Source organism: Euphorbia lathyris, chromosome 8, assembly GCF_963576675.1.
Source record: "Euphorbia lathyris chromosome 8, ddEupLath1.1, whole genome shotgun sequence".
Lineage (NCBI taxonomy): Eukaryota > Viridiplantae > Streptophyta > Magnoliopsida > Malpighiales > Euphorbiaceae > Euphorbia > Euphorbia lathyris.
This window is the reverse complement of record NC_088917.1, coordinates 60,633,969-60,656,445: the sequence shown is the minus strand read 5'-3', so window position 1 is coordinate 60,656,445 and position 22,477 is coordinate 60,633,969. Positions and strand designations below refer to the sequence as shown.

Below are 22,477 nucleotides of genomic sequence, written 5' to 3'. Positions count from 1 at the left end.
GATAAAACTAAATTGAATATCAAATAAAAGCCCAGCTCAATAAAGCCTATGAAATTAAATAAAAATGAGTCTAGTTTTAACTAAAAATACAAATTACATACAAACAAATTTACATACAATATAATCGGGGTGAGCATGGTCCGGTTCGGTCTAAAAACCGAACCAAACCAAATTGAACCAAACCAAATTACCTCTATTTTTTAGAACCAAACCAAATTATAATTCGGTTTGGTCTGGACTGAACCAAATTATTTCGGTCCGGTCCGGTTTGGTTTATGTTTGGACCAAACAAAGCACTAGAGAGCTACAACTACTTGTACCTTAGCTAAACAATTATATAAAGAAAATAATCATATAATTAGTTTTTTTTTTGTATATATAATTAGTTGAGAGAGAAAAAACATGTTTAATTGTATAATTAGTTAATTAATTTAAAACCTTAAAATTAAGAGTAGTACATATTGTATTTCGGTTTGATTTTGTTCGGTTTTGGACCGAACCAAACCGGACCGAACCGAAAACCAAACTAGCTTAAAAATTAGGACCGAACCAAACCAAAATATAATTCGGTCCGGTTTGGTTCGGTTTTTTTCGGTCTTTGGGTTTTCAGTTCGGTTTTGCTCACCCATACAATATAAAGCCTATGAAATTAAATATAAATACAAATTTCCATATGAACACAAATTTCCATTCAAATACAAATACAAATTTCCATTCAATCACGTCTAGTGGAGAATGGAGTGGAAGCGAAGAATGAAGATGACGATGATTAACAAAGATCATTAATGAAAATAATTATAATTATAATAAATAATGATAAGTTATAGATAAATAATAATAATAAATTATATAGAAATAATTATAATTATAATAAATGTTGTGAAGTTCTTAGCCTATTGGTTGAGAGTTTAGGTGATATAATTTTTTAAGATATGAGTTTTCTTGATGTTTAGAGTTCCAATGTCTTTTACATTTTTAAAATCATACTCACTCGAGCCAAATATAAAGTGTTAAAAATGCATGAACGCTAAAAGTCACAGCGGAAGTTCACATATTTATTTTGTGAAATTAAATAATAAGGGGATAAGGTGTAAAAATACATTTAACGTTTATAGCTAAGAATAATTTTACCCCTAATGTTTAAAATGATGCAATTTTATTAAAAAGTATTGGCAATCAAAAGTCATTTTACCCCAACATTAATAAGTTGAGTCAATTAGCCTAGAAAAGCTAACCCCCACGTTATATCACTAATTAGTAACAGATTATAAATATATGATTTGACATGATTTTTTTAAAACATACTGTATTTTGTATGAGTCGGATAAAAAATATTTAAATATTTCACCGAATTTAAAAATATTAATCTCCAATCTATTATTAAATCATAAAAAATATAAAATATTTTTTTAGAATCAACTGATACGCAATTGATGTAGAATAGAAAACAAAATATTTATGTTTTATAATGATGTCTAAAATTGACCAAACTTGCCAACGTTAGAGGTAAAATTGCTCTTAACGGTCAATGTAAAGGTAAAATTACACCATTTTAAACGTTAATAGTATAATTACTCAGGACCGTAAACATTAGGAGATTTTTACTCCTTATCGCTAATAATAATAAAGCATTGCAAAGTGAAACAATAAAATAGTAATAATAATAAAAAACACCAATGGTAAAGAAAAATATAAAAAAAAAACATAAGAAAGAAGAAAATGATAATAATGGTGAAGAAAAAAGAAAGAAAAAGAAAAAAGTATTTTGAATACACAAGATAAAAAGTGTAGTCAACACATTATCTATAAAAACAACATAATAATAATATTAAAAAAATAGAATGAAATTGTATTTATTTATAATTTTTCATTTTAAAAAAATTTCGTCTTTCTTTCATATGTTCATGTTAGCTTTTTTTTTTATTTGATATTACTTATAGATAACTGAGTTGATTTTTCCATTATCAAACACTTTTTATCCTTTGTTTAGAATTTTTAAAAAGTAAATAATAATTTTAAAAAAACGGAAACAAAGTATCACTTGATCAAAGAGTAAGGACTTGTTTGATAAAGCACTTAATTGCTTAAATTAAAATGTTAAGCACTTATTTAATTTAAGTGCGTTTGATAACCATTGTTTTTCCTCCACTTAAATTAGTTAATTAAATTAAAAACCACTTATTTTGATAAGTCAAAATATTTAACTTATCATTTTAAGTTAAACATTATCAACTCATACATTTTTAAAAATTAAATCATTCAATAAGTTCAGCACTTATAATATTCAGCACTTAAAATTCAGTACTTATTTTTTCAGCACTTAATTTTCAGTTTTATCAAACAGCACCTAACTATGTATGTAAATTAGATATATAAGTGAAGTGAGGGTGCTTTCTGTGCTTATTTTGTTTTTAACAAAGTAAGGTTTACTTTGAACGTATCATTTGGCTCATAACATATTTCAAATTTGTGTATTTGAACCCTAACCTATTATTTGGCCACATTTAACCCATCACCTATCCGAATTAGTAAAATCACACCCAAAATGGGTGAAAAATTAACTGAGATTGATTCAGTTACCATATACCCGATCTATTGTGATATTAGTAAAAATTTCAAAACCTATTTAAGTCTAAAACGATATTTTACATCCTAATTCTCCGTCTTCATCTTCGATTCTGCAACCACTTCAGTTCTTTTCTGCAATTCTTTCTTTCTAGATTTCTCTTCGATTCCTTCAAATCATATATATATATTATGATTTCTTGTGGTTTCCTGTAATCGGAAGAAGAAAGAAGAAAGTTAATGGCGATAATCTGGGAATTGGTTTTCTCCTTGCCTTGATTGTGGATGTCTTAGTCATACCAAGGCTAAGGACACGTAGTTATACTATGTATACTATAGGTTCGAATCATGTCCTCTTTTTCACGCTTTTCTGTTCACTTTCAGCCGTTGGCCCTAAGCAGAGTGAGATTTGTTATTCTGATAAAGAAGAAACAAATTTTATAAAATTACAATTCTACAAAATTAAAACCTAATAATCTTTAAAAATGGAGGAATTGCAATTTCAATACATGCTTATTAGATTGTTGGTTAGAAAAGGGTTGCCCATTAACTACAATTCTTGCTTATTATATATCTCTAATGCAAAATCCCTTAGCATCTGACTTTTCCCCCGCCGCTAGAATTTGCACTTGCCGTCGGCGTTGCTGCAGTTTGTGGTATAATCCAAAAAGCATTTGCAGGCAACACCATACCTGCAGCACCACCGACAGTCCAAACCGATAGTAATTTTTACGGCGTCGCGGTTGAAGCAGCCGCTATCACCGGAGCTACATGAAACGGGAGCTGCTGCTTCGATTATATGGCAGAACTTTGAGTTGGAAGGGGGTTTGAAGGAATCGCATAAGAGAAGCCGGGAAAAAAAGGAAGACGAAGACTCAATTGGGGTTGTGATGTAAAATATCATTTTAGACTCAATAAGGTTTTGTAATTTTTACTAATGGCACAATATATTGTCTTTGTGGTAACAGATCAATCTCAGTTAACCTTCCATTCATTTTAGGTGAGATTTTACCAATTCGGATAGGTGAGGGGTCAAATGTAATCAAATAATAGGTCAAGGGCTAAACACATAAATTTTAGATAGATCAAGGACCAAATGCGTTTTGCATTTTTTTCCACCATTGGATGATTCGACCATCCAAATAAAATAAGGCTTACCTTTCAAAAACAAAGTATGCACAACCTAACTCATAAGTGAGATAATTCTATTTAAAATTTATTTTTATAAATTCAGCCACCTTCACTAACTAAATTGTCTTAAAAAAAACCAAAATAGTTTTAAGGTTTTTAGAAAAGTATTAATATGTGTTCTATATACAAAATAGTATTAATATAAATTTAATGTTAAAAAAGTACCAATTTAGGCATCGATAACGGAACGTGACATGTCACTTATATTAATCCGTTACATGCAGAGAGAAATTAGAATTGAACGGAATAATCTGAATGACGTATCACATTTCGTTACCAAGGTCTAAATTGATATTTTTTTTTGAAACACTAAACCTATATCAGTGTTATTTCGTATACGAAACCTAAATTGATTCTTCACAAAACAACAATCAATCGACCTATTTTGATAGGTTGCCCAACAAAAAATTGCAACCTGACATTTTTTATTTTAACTGGACAATTAATTAAGCGGACCTTAAATTTCCAGGTAAAGAATAAAAAGCAAAAAGACAAAGGCCTGTTTGGTAAAGAGTGTTTTGGGATAAAAAGAGCAGTTTTGACCAACTTTAGCGGTTTGACCACTGAAACCTGATTGGAGTGTTTGGTGGAGAGAGAGGGTTGAGAGAGAGTTTTGGGATGAAAACGCTAATTTAGTTTCAATTAGGGTTTTGCAATATTAAAATTAATGGACTTTTTTAACCCTAATTATTTTATGTATTAAAAAAGAAATGCCCTTATTCATCTTTTTGCATAAACCGGTATTAGCAATCAGCTAATTTTTACCAAACAGATCTACACAACAGCTAGTTAAATCAGCTAATGTAATCAGCTAACAGCTAATTCCCAAACATGACAAAGTTTTGCATCCAAAAAAAAAAAAAAAGACAAAGTTGAAAATTTGGGTAGTCCAGAAAGAGATCATTTCATACTGATAGTTTGGGTCTTTGACTATTGCTCAACCAATTCTTATTTCTGCCTCGCCCAATTTCTGAGTCCGTCGGTTTTGCTTGAGCTGCCTCACCCAATCGTCGTTCTCGGTTCGCCGTGTGAAGCATCTGCCGTTTTCTACTCTCCGGCGTTCTCTCCTTCTCTCTTCGCAGATTTCTTCTCTTTTCAGCCTTTGAAGACTGAAATCCCTAATTTTGACAGGTGAGCTTCTGATTCTCTAACTTATTGCTAGCACTTCTCCCTGAGATTTAATTGGGGTTTAATTGTCATTTGATTAGTTTTCATTTGATTTAATTAATAGGATTGCATTAATCGTCCCTTGATTAGTTTTCATTTGATAATCAGAGTTGTTTCCAACTGAGTCATATCAGCTTATCTGCTGATTTCTTTTTATAGTTTAACTCGAGCCCCATTGATCTAATCAGATTGAATTATGTGTTTAACTGAGTTGTTTGTGTCATTGTCAAGTGTTGTGATATTGAAACCAGTAATTGAGTGTAACACATTCTTGTTATTCCCTTCTAAATTATAACTAAAAGCTAACTTTGAGTCTGCTAGTTACTTGTCTGTATCTAATCAGCACTTTCTGTCTATTAGAGATGATATATATTGTTCTTTATTTTCCAAACTTTGTTAAGAGGACAATAGATTGAACGTTAAGAGGCAGACAAGGAAAGAACAGTTAGAAGCAAGAGAAGCAAACAGAGGGTTATTGAATGTAATTGGACAAGTCTTAGCTTTGCCCTTTCCTTGTTATGGGCTTTTAGGAATTGCTCTATAATACTAATTCCCCTTCATTGATCTCTTTTATCTAATGAATATGAAATTTCTGCTTCTGATGTTGACAAACACAACATTAACGGGACACATATGATGAAGATAAACGTTCTTGCTTTCCCACATGAATACATGGTTTTGATTACCAGAATCTGTCAAACAACAATTGGATTCATTTATATTTATATACACCTTGCGATTTTAATTGATTAATGTATAGTTCATTGACTTAATCAATAAAAATTAAAGAAACATGTGAATCCTAATGATGCTTTTTTTCCTAACTAATAATCATTCGTTAGTTAAAATAATATTTAATTATGTGCACTTGTTTTGATGTTGAGAAGGAATCATTTCATGTGGAAACATTTCAATTTGAAAGAAATGTAGAGATAAAGTTACTAACATTTAATTGGGAAGTTTGGTCTTAAAAAGGAACTTTGTAATTGTAATTGTAAATTTGTAATTGTTTATAAATCCTGGATACAGCTGTTTATGTCATTGATTCTGCAGCTTCCCTGCACCTCTATTCGCTACCTTATTTTAAACAAACTGTATTTGGCCTAAAACTTCAACTGCATTTTGAACTTTTAAAAATTCCAAATGGCCACTTATTTTTATCCGATTACATTCAATAACCCTCTATTTGCTTCTCTTACTTCTAACTGGTCTTTCCTTTGTTCTTTATTTTCTATTCAACTTTATTCATTTTGTTGCTGCTAGTTGTAAGAGTTCATGAAGTTTTTGAGTGGTTTCTAATATGAGATAATTTTATGAGAATTTGCATTAGATACTATCATACTAGTGTTCTAGTCTTAGTTGATGTTCTAGTTGTAGTGTTCCAGGCTTCTGATTGTGAATTAAATTGAAGCATGTAAACTCTTGGAGCCGTGGGAACCCACCAGGAATTTGGAGGAATTATAAAATATATTTATCTTGTGTTATTGCATACAACAGATTTGGCTGGGAAGACAGTTGTTAAGATCATGTTAGTTTGGCTTATATTGTATTGTTTCTATGTGACCAGATTTGTTCATCAGATTGAATTAAAGATGCATTGTTGTTCGATGATGTTCGATTGAAAACTTTTTAATTTGATTGAAGTTTGTCTTAGTATAATCTTATTATGTTTTAATTTGATAGAACATTACATTATTTGGACTAATAGTTATTACTTGTAAGTTCATTAATTGAAATCCAAGTGAACAAATTTATAGTTATTATTTTAATTGATATTTTAGTTAAGTTTATTAAGAATATATTTATATAGTTATTATTTTGATCGATAATTCTCTTGTAGATTTTCATTTGAATTACAACAACAACAAACAACAACAACAAAACCTTAATCCCGAAATGATTCGGGGTCAGCTAACATGAACCGTGATACGAAACCGTGAAATCAAGTCGTGTCAGCGACATAAATTCTCTCACTCCACTCCGTCCTATCCACTACCATATTTTCCTCAATCCCCAATAAACTCATATCACTCTCAATCACTCTCTTCCACGTTTGCTTAGGCCTTCTCCTACCCCTCACCATTGCATCCCTTTGCCACTCTCCAATCCAACCCAACCCAACTCATTCAATTTGAATATTTAATGGGTTGGGTTGGTTTTAACAACCAACCCATAGATTATTTGTTTTAATGGGTTGGGGGTTGGGTTGTCATGCAAATGTAAAAAAAAATATTCATTGTCCACCCCTAATGAATTTGATGTGATGTGTAGAACTGAAATGAACAAATTGAGAAGGAATGTGGTCTGCTTTATTGTTTTTGAGGACTGGAACTTGCATTTTCAGTTAAAATAGGAAGGATTTCGATGGGTAGAATTGAAGAATGTTATGGCACCTATACATGGGAATGTAGAGATTGTGGCTAGGAGGAGAGGTGGTGTGTATTATGTGACTGAAAAGCATAATGGAGGGTAAGAGAAAGAAGGGAGGGAGATACAAGAATTGGTAGACGTTCTTTTTCTTTTTATCCTTGTCAGATGCACTTTTATGGTTGACTTGTTTTTAGCTGTGATTGTAGCTCATGATTCATAGAAAAGTTGAAGAAGGATTCAATAGCATTTTTTATGATTTATATAATTAATTAGAGACTCAATAGCTAAAAGCATGAAAAGTTCAGGGGTTCAAGGTGCGTTCTTCCTTAATCTTTTTTGTATTCCCTGAATTCTATCCTAGAAACTAAGCCCAAAATGGAGATTCCAAAATGACCTAAAACTGAGAAGGTGAATCAAATCCAAATGCTCAATGTGGTTCAATTGATTGCTCCTATGTACTTGTTATTTCATTCAATATGTTTATACTTCATTCTCATACCAAAAAAAAAAATGTTCTGCAGATAGATAGAAAGCAATGGCAAATCAGGGAGCCAAGAAGCGCAGGGAAGAGAACTTACGTCACATGGCAAAGATTCGAAACCTCATTATTGCTTCCAATGTAAGAACTTCTCCTTATCCTATAAGTTGCTAATTCTTCAAGAATGTATAACGTTTCTTCTGTTGAATTGTGTGTGTGTGTGTGTATAATATATATGTCTTGTTGCCTGTTCATCAAGTTATGCTTGCTGTTTCTGATATATTGATGTGTGGTCTCACTTTTGGCATCTAGGTTATATACGTTTTGGCGAGGATGCTGATTTTCCACTCCTCTTTTACATGGAAGCATTGGGTTGGTCTGGTTTTGACCTCTATTGCTTACTTTTTGCCCTATCAACAACTTGCTGCAATGGCAAAACCTGCTTATGCTGATGATGGAGAGCTCTTTGATGGTGGATTTGATATGAGCACAGGTGGAATTTGTGGGTATGTCAGCTTTTATTTCCTCCTTAATAACTCATGGTTGTTGGTACTTGGCATGATTTTGATTTTACATAAATGGCCTTTCTCCTGTTGAGGTAATTCTGCACTTAGCACTTCAGTTAATTGAGATCGACATGATCATTTTGAGGTACTTCTTCAGGAGTGAATTTCATGGTTACAACTTCTGCAAACATAATTAGTTAAACTTTAGCTTGCAGTTAATGAAAAAATAACATCATAGGTGGATACCATCAAGGGGAGTCCAAATGTTTCTATATACGATCTGTATACTTGAGTCATCACACTGTTCAAATATTCTTATTATGTGGTAACAAAGAAATGTTTGGATCATTGGCTAATAGGTTTGCAATATTTGGGCATTGTGACTTCCTTATAATTATGAAAAAAGAAATGGCTTATCTTTGGTATTCATGCCAACAGAGCCATTAGCAAGCTGTTCGCATATGTTATGATGAGATCAGCAGTTTCTGTTTTCATTGCTTTTCAGCCGAGTAGCTTCTTCTTCTCTATCTCTCTCTCTCTCTCTCTCTCTCTTTTCTGGGGTATGTTGCTGTAGTGAAGGGGACATATTATTACTTTCTAGATCTAGTCTATTTTATTCTATTTTAAATTTAACTTATTTTATTGGATGGGGCGATTGAAGCTCTTAAGGAATTGTCATTTCTGTAATTTTGTTCTTATTAATTAGAGGCTTTGTGGTAAGCCTTCAGTATATGCATAAAATATTATATCTCACTGTTGGCTATTTCTGCAGTTATCTGCATGATGTTATCTACATTACAACGTTTGTTCAAGTCATGTCCATCATCTCTGATAAGTTCTGGTACACTTACCTGGTGGTAAGATCCCCATCATTTAATTTTCCTGTATTATTGAATCTGTAACTAAAAATCTATATTTGTAATATGCTTTACAAGATAAGGAAACCTTTATATTCTAAGCTATGAACGCTTGTGCTCAAATCAGGCTAGAGTGTTCTTGAAATGGAGGCACAGTTGACATAGTATTACTTCAATTGGGGAATTAAACTCTTATACTGATAGGAAAGAAATAGTTGCAGCAATAAAACAGTAAAGATAAAAGAAAAAAATTAGAGAGAGATAGGCTTCTATTATTATTATTACTACTGATGATAAATTGAGAAGAATGGATTCAATCCCCATAGGAGTTGTCTCTACAGAGCAACCCTGCATTGTGATCCAGAATTTCAACAAAATTAGCCTTCTTCTAGCAAACTATTGCTCAATGTAAAAGTAACTGAACCTCCAGCTCATCATGCCCTCAATACCCTACGAATAACTAACAACTTGGCTGGTTTCTCATTTTTCCCTGCTCCCCCTTATTCTTCTTCTGTACATATATTTTCCATCTTTTAGGTTCAGCAGCATTGTGCAATATTTTTGCATTATTATTAGCTTGTTCTCTATCATATACCTTCATATTGGGTGACCAACAAAATTCTATACCCTCTAGGTGACCAACACTTCAGTTTTCATATTGGATAACCTACAATTCATGGATATTTGTATAAGCTCTAGATGCACCTTAAACTAATCCAAAAATCTGCTTTGGTTTAACAACCTCAAAAGTGTAAACTGATTATAACAATTGAATAAAAATAAAGAACACTTTGATAATATGGGTATAGTTTGTTTGTGCCATTATATGTTTAGATATTTTTGGCTTGGAGGAAACCTACCTAGTAATCTTGAATTATATCAGTTTTCAAACCATATGATACCATGCATTCTTGTCAAATTTAATAGAAGGATATTGATAGAGAATGGTATAAAGAGATTAAGGGCAATAAAGGAATAAAAAGACCCATGGTTATTGCTACTTGGAGTTTGTTATATTAGAGGTATGTGTGACTGTAGGTTACAGGGTGGATGTAGATGTGTTAGCCAAAAAGGATGATGCTTTTGAAATTCATTTTGGGGATTGGCCTTTAGGCTTGGGAGGAGAGTTTCTCTCCTTAGGCTAGAGAAGAATAGAGTTCCTTCTGCATTAGATTGTACTTTTCTATTTCTTGTCTCTGTCCTAATCTAGTTTCCATTACCTTACTGGTTATTGGAAGAGTTTCTATTAATTCAAAGTATCATATTCCTATTCTACCGAGCTTCTGTTGTTTTTGGCTGTTTGGGTTTTTATCTGATACCATATATGTGTCTCTCTCTGGTGCTCTCATCTATTGCTTGAGGGATCATTCGATGCTATCTCTATTTTTTGTAACCCTTCATGATAGAAAATGTAGAAGAGGTTGCTTGAATATTTTTTTCTACTTTTAACTTGAGATTACCTGTTATTACTCAATTAGGGAATTAGCCAACACTTTGCTAGAAGGCCTTTTGGTGGCTCAAGGGGTTTTAGAAAGAAGATGATATGAAATTACGTCCTCGATGTAATCACATGTGTATTATTTTTTATTTGGTATGCTTTCCTGAATTCCAAATGATAATTGAGGGTACAGGAGCATCCTTTTTCATGTTGTCTGTTGATAATTTCTGTAATTAATGATGTAAGTTCTGCCGTTGCTGGATATTAAGGTCAAACAATTAATCATGGACATATAACATGTTCTGATGGGGTCCTTGTGCTTCATTTTCGTATTGGGTTTGTTATAACTGTATTATTATCACTATTCCAATATGTTGACCTCTAATTCTGTAGTTATGATGGAATAAGTACATCATGGTTGACCAATTTTTCAGTAGATTACAAGTCTAAACTTTGTACTCGACTTTAATGTTATGATACTGCTTTCTGAAGCATGTGTTGGTTAGCAGCTGGCTTTTGTTGAAACTCTTTTTGAGATTGACGCTAACTGTTTTTTCTGCAGCTTCTTTTTAGATTAATATTTCATGCAGTTCTTCAATGTTTTTGCTTTCCTCAGATACCAGCATATGGAGCATACCAATCTTTTGGATTCATTAGGGGATTTTTATCACAAGGATCAGAGGTACATTTTTTTCCTTTCCAGTACTAAAATCTTTAAGGCATTAAAACCATTTACTTAATGTGTGCTACGATTTTCTGTTAATTAGGGAGGTGTGGAGGATGAAAAGACTCGTAAGAAGAGGGAGAAGATGGAGAAGAAAGCATCACGAGACAAATTTGTGAGGACAAGAACTAGATAAGTCGTTCTATTCAAACTAGTAAACCAACTTTCAGAAGTATTCCTTCTAAAATGACAGATTCCTGGAAATTTTACACTTTTGAGTAGAAGTTGGACAATCTAGTGTAAGCTGAGGAAATTCATAATTAGCTAATGTATAATCTTACTTTTGTCTCAATCACCGTCATGATTTTCATTACCACGTGCCAACAATCAGGACTCAGATTTGGTTAATTTCCTGTTTGATTACCATTACCATTAGAATTCTATTATAACCTAAACATTAGAGGAGAGGATTTCCACACCATTGTACTACTTCAATCAGCAAGTAGTTCACAATCAATTCTCTGGAAAAATAATTTGTAGTTAGAGAGATCGTAAGCAACATTATAATACTGCTGAGCCATCAATCCAATCACAGAGAAATCGATGAAATCATTGCCATAATTGTCAACTTGCCTCACAGCCATGCAAAGAATGTCCGGTGTGGCTTGATAGAAGAGGCTTTCACTTTCTAACTCGAGATCTGCTCCTCCTCTGAAGTGAAATGTTACCACTGGAAACCCAGTAAGGTCTTGGCTCACTCTCCCCTTGTAACAAAGAAATGACCCTCTCCAAACTGGTGTTAGAATTCCATCCAAGAGATTCCGAATTTCATTTGCAAGAGCTGAATATAAATTATCAGCCAGCCAAGTTAGTGCAGTTCCGGAATCAATAATCACAGCATCTCCTGACCGTCTTCTCCTAAAACCGGTGCAACCTATATTGAGTCTTTTCTCCCCTACGCTAATGCCTTCTAGAGTGACATAGTAATGGCTGTTAACTACTTCTAGAGGTGTTGAGTAGCCTTCCATTTTCGCTTTGTCTCCTAAAACCAGCCAGTTGTATCGATAGTTAGGATCGGCTATGTTGCCAAGGCAGTACGAAAATTTAGATCCCATTTGAGATACCAAAGATGTGATTCCACTTCCTAGGCCAAAGACACCGGTGAAACGCCCATCTCTATAGTTCCCGTTCTCATAGCTGCATCCAAATACTACTTCAGAGACGATATTATTACCCTCATCTGAACCCTGAAAGATGATTTGTTCAGTGGCAAGGATTCCTAGTGATGCTACACCATTTACGTAACTTTGGTTGTAAACACATTGATTCAGCCAGTTACATTTGCCACCAGGGGCGTGATGGCAAACAACGTTTCTGCAGGACAGGCTACCGTATGTTGAAGATTTCGAGGGATCAAACAAGGAACTAGTATGTCGGGAACAACCTATGCAAGGAGCACACCGTACCCATAAGAGGTTGCTGCCTGTGTCCATTATATTCAGCTGTGGAACAGGTGGTTGTCCCATGGAAAAATTCACCAAGAACAATGGTTCCGATGAACTCGGGAGAAGATTGAGCTGAAAATCATTCACATCGATCTCTCTGTTAGCCTGTGAGTACAAGTGAGCAAGCCGAGTTGCTGATGATTTCATAGCTCGATCTATGCAGTCTGCAACAGTTTCACTAGGGTTGTAATATGGGGAATAAATAGAATTCCGATGAATCAATCTGGTAACCAATCGGCTAGGTTGGACCGGAGAGGCTCCAATTAAATTGGCAACCATTAAGGTAGTAAAAACCAGAAAAAATGATGAAACCAAAGTACATTCAGCAGCCATGGACAACAATGAAGTTACCATTGAGAGCATCTAGTTTTCTTTTGTGCCATCCCTATGTATGGAAAAAGAAATAAATAAATAATGCCATTTATTTATATGTGCAGGAATAGTGGTTAAAAGGGTGTAAACTTGCTCCAATTTTGCATCATATTTTTATAGAAAGGGAATGGATTTTAGAGAAAGGAGAATTATTTATTGTGACAATTTTCATTGAAGATGGAGAAAGGGAATGAATTTTAGAGTAATAATATTGAACAAGAGACAAAGATTATGAGTAATTTCTCTAGTAATCAAAGTTCAATCAAATTCGTAACCTGTCATTTTTAATTTATAGTTGCTTTTCCAGTTACTTCACATTTTCCTTGTAGTCCTCAAACTTGGAATTTTTGCCTGAAAACTACACCAAAATTCGAAATTGAAAATAACATTATTGCTGATATTGAATCATTTCACTATTCATTCATAGATCAAGGAAATTTTATAGTACTAGTCAATAAGTTGTATGGACACATATCCAAATTCAATTTGTGATTCGGAATAATAAAATAAAAGCACCTATTATTATTTATGTATTTGAACTAATAAAAGTATAGTTGTAAGACCCGCAACGGACCAGTCGGGTCAACTCGGTTTAATCGGAACCCATCACATTTTCGGGGTGGTTTGGTTAAGATTGACTTAGTTCCAATTGAATGGTTTGGTTCAGTTACATTTCACTTGTATTTACTTTTAAAAGAATAGTTTTGAAGTGAGTGAGATTCAAGAACTTCATGAAGTGAAAGCAATGGAGACTTACCATTGGAACGTCATCTAATTAGTGATTATATGTTACAATGTAATTTTATCATATTTACATGTTATTAATATTAATAATAATAATTAAGTATATATCTTTTCTAATTATTTTAGATATTAAATTTTATTTAATTTTTAATTTAATTATATTGAGTTTATTAATTCGATATTTCAAAATATCATGAATTAGTAGTACAGAAATATTATTAATGTATAGGTTTTATTAATATTATTAATATTTTACTATATTTTTTCAATTAAGATTGAATCTCAAATCCTTAATCTTTATCTTTTCCGGTTCTTTGACCGGTCAAACACGTGTTTGACGATCATAAATAAAAGAATGAAATTTTCAGCCACATGGTAAAATATGATAAACATGATTATAAATTTATCTCTATGATTATTGGGGGATAATGCACGTATAAAATAGTACAATTTTAAGTCTAATATTTATTAGACGATGCAATTTTTTATTATATATATATATATATATATATAATTTCGTTGTTTTAATTTTCCTTTCATTAATTATTATTAATTTTTCATTACGACTCATAAGATTTAATGCACCAGAAAAATGATAAAAAAAAAGCTATCGTTTAAGCCTTTAGTTTGGATCTCTGTTGAACCTCTAATCTTTGATTCTTTATTTTTTTCGATTCTTTGACCGATCCGATAACTATAAAAATCAATAATTCATAACAATAGTTCATGTAAATGTAACATCTTTGTACTCTTTGTACTCTCTAACCAAATTGCTTCTTTGCTAAGACAAAGAAGCAATGAGCTCCACATCAAATAATTAGGAACTATACCTTTTTCTACCATTTTAAACAAAAGACTTGAAGCCTTTTGAAGATTTCCTTTCCTACAAAGAACATCAATTACATCACTATAACTTCCTCTATCAACCAAACAGCCTCTACTAACCATCTCATCAAGTAGCTTCAAAGCACTCCCATCTCTCCCTTGCTCACAAAATCCGCAAATAAGACCATTAAACGTTGAAGCTACAGGAACATAACCGCACTCAACCATCTCGTTCATCAACTCCAATGCTTCTCGAAGACGCCCTTTTTCACATAATGCACGAATCAAGCTATCGTAAACAAGAACGTTCAGACTTCCACCTTCACTAAAAACTATCTTTGCACCATCAATGTCGCCCGTTTCGCATAAGTTTAATATCCTTAAACTCCGATCAACGGCTTTAGTAAATAAACTTCTCATCTTTATTAGAAATTCAAGTGCTTCATCCGATAGATTTTTCTTGTAGAGGTCGTATAACACACTATTGTAAGGACTAATTTGACCGGTCCAACTTGCTTTCCATTCCCCCGCCTCCATTAGTTCTAGGATCTTAAAACCATCTTCAATCCTTCCTCCGGAAAACAAGCCCTTAATTAACATATCGTACGTATCAAAATTCCAGGTAATCCCGTCTGTTTTCATGTCATTAAACATATCAAGAGCTGAATCGAACATCCCGCTGTTGCAAAAACCGAAAATCAATGTATTGTAGGTGTCTACATTAGGAAGGCATCCTTTTCTCTCCATCTCCTTCAACAAACCATACCCAACTTTCACTTTTCCTAAGCTACAAAAGCCCTTCAATAATGTGTTATGAGCAACAACATCAACCTTACCCCCCTTGCTTTCTACTCTATCGAATACCTCAACGGCCTCCGATAACCGACCTACATTGCAAAGAGATTCAACCACTTTCGTAACCGTTATAACATCCGGCACGAATCCGGAGTCGAAACACTTCTCAAGCATCACAAGAGCTTGTACCAAATTGTGTTCTTTACAATATGCAGACATCAAAATGTTGAAAGTAACATCATTAGGGTCTTCTATCTCATTCATCAAGCTCCTTGCTCGTCCGAGTTTCCCATTCTTACATAGGGCATGAAGCAAAGTGTTGTAAACAACAACATTAGGGTTTACATCTCTGGTTTTCATCACCTGCAATAGCTTAAACCCATCTCCAATTCTGTTAGTTAAGCAAAGACCTTTCATTAAAATTCCATAAGTATAATCATCACCTTGAACACCACTTCCCATCATTTTGATTCTGTAAAACTTTCTAGCCAAATCAATATCTTCCTTAACAAGAACATTGAGAATTGAATTGAATATTTTCAGAGATGGTTTCTCACCGAAATTAGAAATCAGGTCAAGAATTTTCATCGCATCTCGGATCCTTCGTGCCCGTCCAAGACCCCTGATGATTGTTAGAAAAATGTGTTCATTTGGGGAAGAGTTGATTGAGTGAGGCATTTCGTCGAGCATCTGGTGTACAATGTCGAAACGACGGAAAGTACATAGCTTATGAATTATAGCTTGATAGGTTGATTGAGAATGAGTGAAATTTGGAAGGTTTGAGGCCCAATTGAAGGTTTGTAGAGCTTGATCGACTGATTTTTGGTCTAGAATTAACTGGATTATGTGTTGATGAGATGGTGTTGATAATGAAGAAAAGCTTCTAACTTTGAAAATGAAATGTAATTTAGGAGAGATTAAGCTTGTACACACCTTAATCTCCATAAAATTGCAGTACCAGTAACAGGATCAAGATTATATTGAGAATGACCAAAAGGTTTTCAAGTAGTAAAAGAGGATCAATATTTTATTTTCTATACACCTTAACCTCCATAAACCGTAGTAATATTTTAATAAGGGATAATTGAAAAATCTTGGACAAACAATTTTAAAGATAAGGTGCAAAAATACCTAACAGCCAGGAATAATTTTACTTCACGTATAAGTCATTTTATTACTCATTCGTAACTTATCATAAACATATGATTAGATGTGAATTTTTTTTAAAAAAATTAAAAAATATATTGTCTATTATATGAGTTGGACAAAAAAAATTCAATCTCCAATTCTATTATTAAATCACAAAAAATATGATTTTTTTTAGAATCAACTTACGTGCAATTTGTGCAAAATAAGAAACAAAATATATGTGCTTTATAATACTGTCTGAAATTGACCCAACTTGCCAATGTTAGAGGTAAAATTGCATTTTGCTGCCAACGTTAAGAGTAAAATTACATCATTTTAGATATTATGGGTAAAATTGCCCCTAGGTGTAAATGTTAGAGGTATTTTTGCATCTTATTCTTATTTAAATTATGTAATTTTATCCATAACACTAGTAACGAAGAGTAAATTTACTTTTAATATTGACAGTTTGGTCAATTTGAGGAAATGAATTTTGGCATCTATATTTCATATATACGTCATTTTATCACTCGTTAGTAACAAACCTATGGAAAGACATACAAAAAAAAAATTATATAGGAATTGTCAAAAAAAAAATCTAAATGGTTCTTCAAATTTAAAAATACTCATCTACCATTATATTATTAAATATTAAAAAATGTTATTTTTTTTTCAAAACTAATTAATATGTTACTAGTGTAGAATTATGAACAAAAAATACCATGTTTTTTTTACTGATGTCTGAAATTAACTAAACTTGTCAATATTAGTGGTAAAATTGCTTTTGGGTGCTAATATTAGAAGTAAAATTATATTATTTTACATGTTAAAGGGTAAATTTACCCGTGATTGTCAATACTAAGTGTATTTTTTGTTTGTACCTTATCCCGATTAATAAAGTCATAAAACTTCTTTGTATCTTAATAAAATTACACCTTTTTGACATTGTACCAGTAAAGCTAAATTGAACGTTTTCTTGTCAATTTCACCAAAAATGCTGACATTAGGGTTGAAAAAATTAGAAAACCAAACTGAAAAAGAAGTTAACTGAAACCAATAGACTAGTATATGATTTTTTATTTTAAAACTACCGGATTTCAGTTCGATATTCCAAAAATCGCTGTTAACCGAAACCGATCGAATATCAATTAAATAATTAATATAAAAATATAAAATAAATTTATACTATTAAATATATACTTATATACTTTTATAATAATATATTAATATGCAGTTATTTTTTTTTTGGTAGAAAAAGGAAAAGAAAAACGAATAACAACAAACTACCCAGCAATTAGCCTAGGGAAGCTAACCCCAATCCTATCTTCTAAGAGAAGATGAGAGATGAAACTAGGGGAAACAGGAAGGGTAGATTAATATGCAGTTATTACTTTCAAAAATATTATATATATATATATATATATATATATTACTTATTTTTTTTTATTATTTTTTTAATAAAAAACAAGAGCAAATTGCAAAAAAAAAATGCATGTGTTTTGTCCCATTTGCAAATAGAGTCTGTGACTTAAAAGTTTCCAAATAGATATATACTAGTTTTTGACCCGTGCGATGCACGGATTCATCTTAATATATAAATATTAATAAAAATATAATTAATAATTACAATTAATGATATAAAAAAGGAGGAAGTGACACCTCAGCTCCATCGTTACTGTTTTATATTATATATAGATATGCAAAGAAATAGAGAGATTTTAGGGACTAATTTAAATTATGTAGAACTTTTAGCTATAGATATGCAGAAAATTAGAGAGATTAATTTAAATTCTGTAGAACTCTTAGATATAGTACGGATAAAATAATCTTTTTATAAATAAATATAATAATATAACTAAAGTTAATATATTATATTTTATATTATATTTTTTATCAGTAAAAAAGGAGGAAGTGACACCTCAGCTCCATCGTTACTGTTTTATATTATATATAGATATGTAGAGAATTGGAGGGATTTTAGGGACTAATTTAAATTATGTAGAACTTTTAGATATAGATATGCAGAGAATTAGAGAGATTTTGGGGATTAATTTAAATTCTGTAGAACTCTTAGATATAGTACGGATAAAATAATATTTTTATAAATAAATATAATAATATAATTAAAGTTAATATATTATATTTTTTATCAGTAAAAAAGGAGGAAGTGACACCTCAGCTCCATCGTTACTGTTTTATATTATATATAGATATGTAGAGAATTAGAGGGATTTTAGGGACTAATTTAAATTATGTAGAACTTTTAGATATAGATATGCAGAGAATTAGAGAGATTTTAGGGATTAATTTAAATTCTGTAGAACTCTTAGATATAGTACGGATAAAATAATCTTTTTATAAATAAATATAATAATATAACTAAAGTTAATATATTATATTTTTTATTATATTTTTTATCAGTAAAAAAGGAGGAAGTGACATCTCGGCTCCATCGTTACTGTTTTATAGTATATATAGATATGCAAAGAAATAGAGAGATTTTAGGGACTAATTTAAATTATGTAGAACTTTTAGCTATAGATATGCAGAAAATTAGAGAGATTTTAGAGATTAATTTAAATTCTGTAGAACTCTTAGATATAGTACGGATAAAATAATATTTTTATAAATAAATATAATAATATAACTAAAGTTATAATATATTATATTTTTTATTATATTTTTTATCAGTAAAAAAGGAGGAAGTGACACATCAGCTCCGTCGTTACTGTTTTATATTATATATAGATATGCAGAGAATTAGAGAGATTTTAGTGACTAATTTAAATTATGTAGAACTTTTAGATATAGATATGCAGAGAATTAGAGAGATTTTAGGGATTAATTTAAATTATGTAGAACTCTTAGATATATTACGGATAAAATAATCTTTTTATAAATAAATATAATAATATAACTAAAGTTAATATATTATATTTTTTATCAGTAAAAAAAGGAGGAAGTGACACTTCAGCTCCATCGTTATTGTTTTATATTATATATAGATATGTGGAGAATTATAGGGATTTTAGGGACTAATTTAAATTATGTAGAACTTTTAGATATAGATATGCAGAGAATTAGAGAGATTTTAGGGATTAATTTAAATTCTGTAGAACTCTTAGATATAGTACGAATAAAATAATCTTTTTATAAATAAATATAATAATATAACTAAAGTTAATATATTATATTTTTTATTATATTTTTTATCAGTAAAAAAGGAGGAAGTGACACCTCGACTCCATCGTTACTGTTTTATATTATATATAGATGATATATTTTCTTTTACAAAACAAAGTATTTCAATTTACACTGTTAAGTTCTGGTGACAATTTAAGGCTTTTTTAGTTTCTTTTAAATTACATATATATATTAAAAAAACGCAGACCCCAAAATCAAATTCTAGCTATGTAAAATAAACTTAAATATCAATTTAATTCATAAATTATCAAATTAATAAAAAACGTAAAATATCCATCATATGATTTATGGTTTTGATTTAAGGAGCTGTGTTTTAAGGGGCTATATTTTATCAATATATTAGAATATATTTGTTTTAAGGTGTAGGCTATCATTACTTTGTTGAAAAACAAAGTACACCTTACTTTGTTTATATTACTATTGATCTCAATTTCAATTAATCTAAACCATTGAAGTAGTTTAACGTGTTGTTCAACTATGTTAACCGGTTAATGTTTGTTCCGGTAAAATCATCACTTATCTCTCAACCTCTTTTCTGGTCGATGTCGGCTCGATCGCTCCTCCTGCTATTCGTCTTCTTCACCACGCCTCTGCGCCAGTCTAGTATCTCCGCCTCGACTCTTCTTCCGTGTTGATCTTTTGCGAATTCCAGCGTTTTCTTGGTGCAGTAAGAAACTCCTATAAGGTAATTTCTATTTTTTGGTAAAATCTTTAGTTTCCTCTTTCTATTGTAAATTTCATCTTTGGATTCTCAAAATATAGTAGACTTTCTACTTCTCAGTATCCTTAATTGAGAGAGAATTTTTTAGACTACCAGAATGGAGAGATGTGAACTCTATTTTGTAACATGGCATTCAATGCCAAATTTGATTTGATTTTGCTGTGGGTAATTTCTTTACCTGCTTTCTGCTTCAGATTCTATAGAGAAAGAGGTAAACACTTTATATGTTTCTGCTTTTCTTTTACGAAGTGCTTTGTGATTCATTCATTTTGTTAAAATAGAAATGTTATAACATGCAAAAAGCTTTTGCATCATAGTTCACATAAATTAAACAAAGAAAATTTGTATTGCAACTTATAATTTGAATCATATTAAATAGGAAAAAAAAGACCAATTTCAGTTTCTAAATATATTACTTTTATAGCATGGTTGTTTTTGTACTTAAGTTTTCATATTACCATTATTGTAGCTACTGTTAATGAGTCCTTAGTGAAGTAAACTCATTGTTAAGACTTTAATGTGAAAGCCCAGTTGAAAAGATTAGATTTTAAAGAACAATTATCACATTCTTAGTGAATATTTGTAGGCAGACTAGACTGGTATACAGTTAGTGAAACATCCTTTTCCATCAGGAACTTAGCTAGTATATATACATGTCATGTTTTCAATCGTCCTTCCACCCTCTTCTCTTTGATAGGTCATAATCATGGTTCTAGACATCAAGGTGATAATTTTATTTTTGTTGATAACTCCTTTCTTTGTGTTCTTTAGGCAACCTTATTACATGTCCATGAACTTCTTGGGCTTAATTTGAGCACATACTGTCTAATTAGAACTTAGTATGCACTGTATTTTTCTGATCCATGATCACGATCTTTGTATGGTTATTGCTAAGTGCATCCATTTTTCTATCCTTCTGCACATGTACTTTAGGAGTGTAGTTACTCATTGCCCCTATTATTTCACTAGTCACAATCCTCTTAGAGGAAAAAATTTCATTAGCCTGCATACATGTTGTTTTTTCTTTGCAGAAGCAAAATTTTGAATTTAGGAATAAGATGAGAAGAAACTTGAGCTACTTTGAGTTTGTTGTTTCTTATCATTACCCAATATTGGCTTCGCCTCACATTAGGCACTATTTGATTTTATTTCATCGCTAAAGCTTGTTCCTTTTTGTTATATTTTTCTGCTCCTTTTGTGCTTTCTGGATTTATTGCAGGAGCTTTACTATTTGTAAGGTGAATATTAGCTTTCAATTGTCAAAATCTTCCTTTGGTATTATAATTATCATTAATGCTAGAGACATTTTTTTCATAGTTGCATAATTTTCTACTATTATCTATTGATGTATAACTTTTTTGTTCTTAATTAAGTTCGTGAAGATGATTTTGAATGATGTCTCTGTCATTCATTCTTGAGCATTGTACGTTCTTTTGTTAGTTTAAATTCTACAATTCAACATTCTACCTTTGAAATTTACGTAAATTTTTTTTTACACATAATTTACATAAATTTGGACTAAAATTACGTAATCGTGTTATTTTTGGAGAAAAAAATCCACAAACCTTGTGAAAAATAGAGGTTTACGTAAATTTTTTATTTTTAGACATAATTTACGTAAATTTTGACTAAATTTACGTAACCTTGTTATTTTAGGAGAAAAAATCCACAAACTTTGTGAAAATAGAGTTTTACGTAAAACCTTCGAACTTTACATAAATCTTTTATTTTTAGACATAATTTACATAAAGTTAGACTAAATTTATGTATCTTGTTATTTTAGGAGAAAAAAAATCCAGTTTACATAAAAACTTTGAACTTTACGTAAACCTTTTATGTTTAGACATAATTTACGTAACTTTGTTATTTTTGGAAAAAACTCTACAAACCTTGAGAAAAATAGAGTTTGACGTAAAATCTTTGAACTTTACGTAAATCTTTTATTTT

General features: G+C 31.3%; 3 protein-coding genes across 3 annotated transcripts; 1 reads left to right on the top strand and 2 right to left on the bottom strand.

Annotated features, from left to right (window-relative positions):
- Positions 1-4,658: 4,658 nt before the first annotated feature.
- Positions 4,659-11,606, top strand: LOC136202975 (uncharacterized). The gene is made up of 6 exons (XM_065994001.1): positions 4,659-4,887; positions 7,815-7,912; positions 8,084-8,277; positions 9,050-9,134; positions 11,189-11,254; positions 11,340-11,606. The coding sequence occupies exons 2-6, from the start codon at positions 7,829-7,831 to the stop codon at positions 11,430-11,432; spliced, it is 522 nt and encodes a 173-aa protein (XP_065850073.1). The 5' UTR covers positions 4,659-4,887; positions 7,815-7,828; the 3' UTR covers positions 11,433-11,606.
- Positions 11,607-11,727: 121 nt separating this feature from the next.
- On the bottom strand, positions 11,728-13,102 carry LOC136202974 (aspartic proteinase CDR1). The gene has a single exon (XM_065994000.1). The coding sequence runs from the start codon at positions 13,093-13,095 to the stop codon at positions 11,728-11,730; it is 1,368 nt and encodes a 455-aa protein (XP_065850072.1). The 5' UTR covers positions 13,096-13,102.
- Positions 13,103-14,548: 1,446 nt separating this feature from the next.
- LOC136203024 (pentatricopeptide repeat-containing protein At2g17525, mitochondrial-like) lies at positions 14,549-16,507 on the bottom strand. Its single transcript, XM_065994058.1, has one exon. It carries the CDS (start codon positions 16,420-16,422, stop codon positions 14,569-14,571), a length of 1,854 nt encoding a protein of 617 aa, XP_065850130.1. The 5' UTR covers positions 16,423-16,507; the 3' UTR covers positions 14,549-14,568.
- Positions 16,508-22,477: the final 5,970 nt, after the last annotated feature.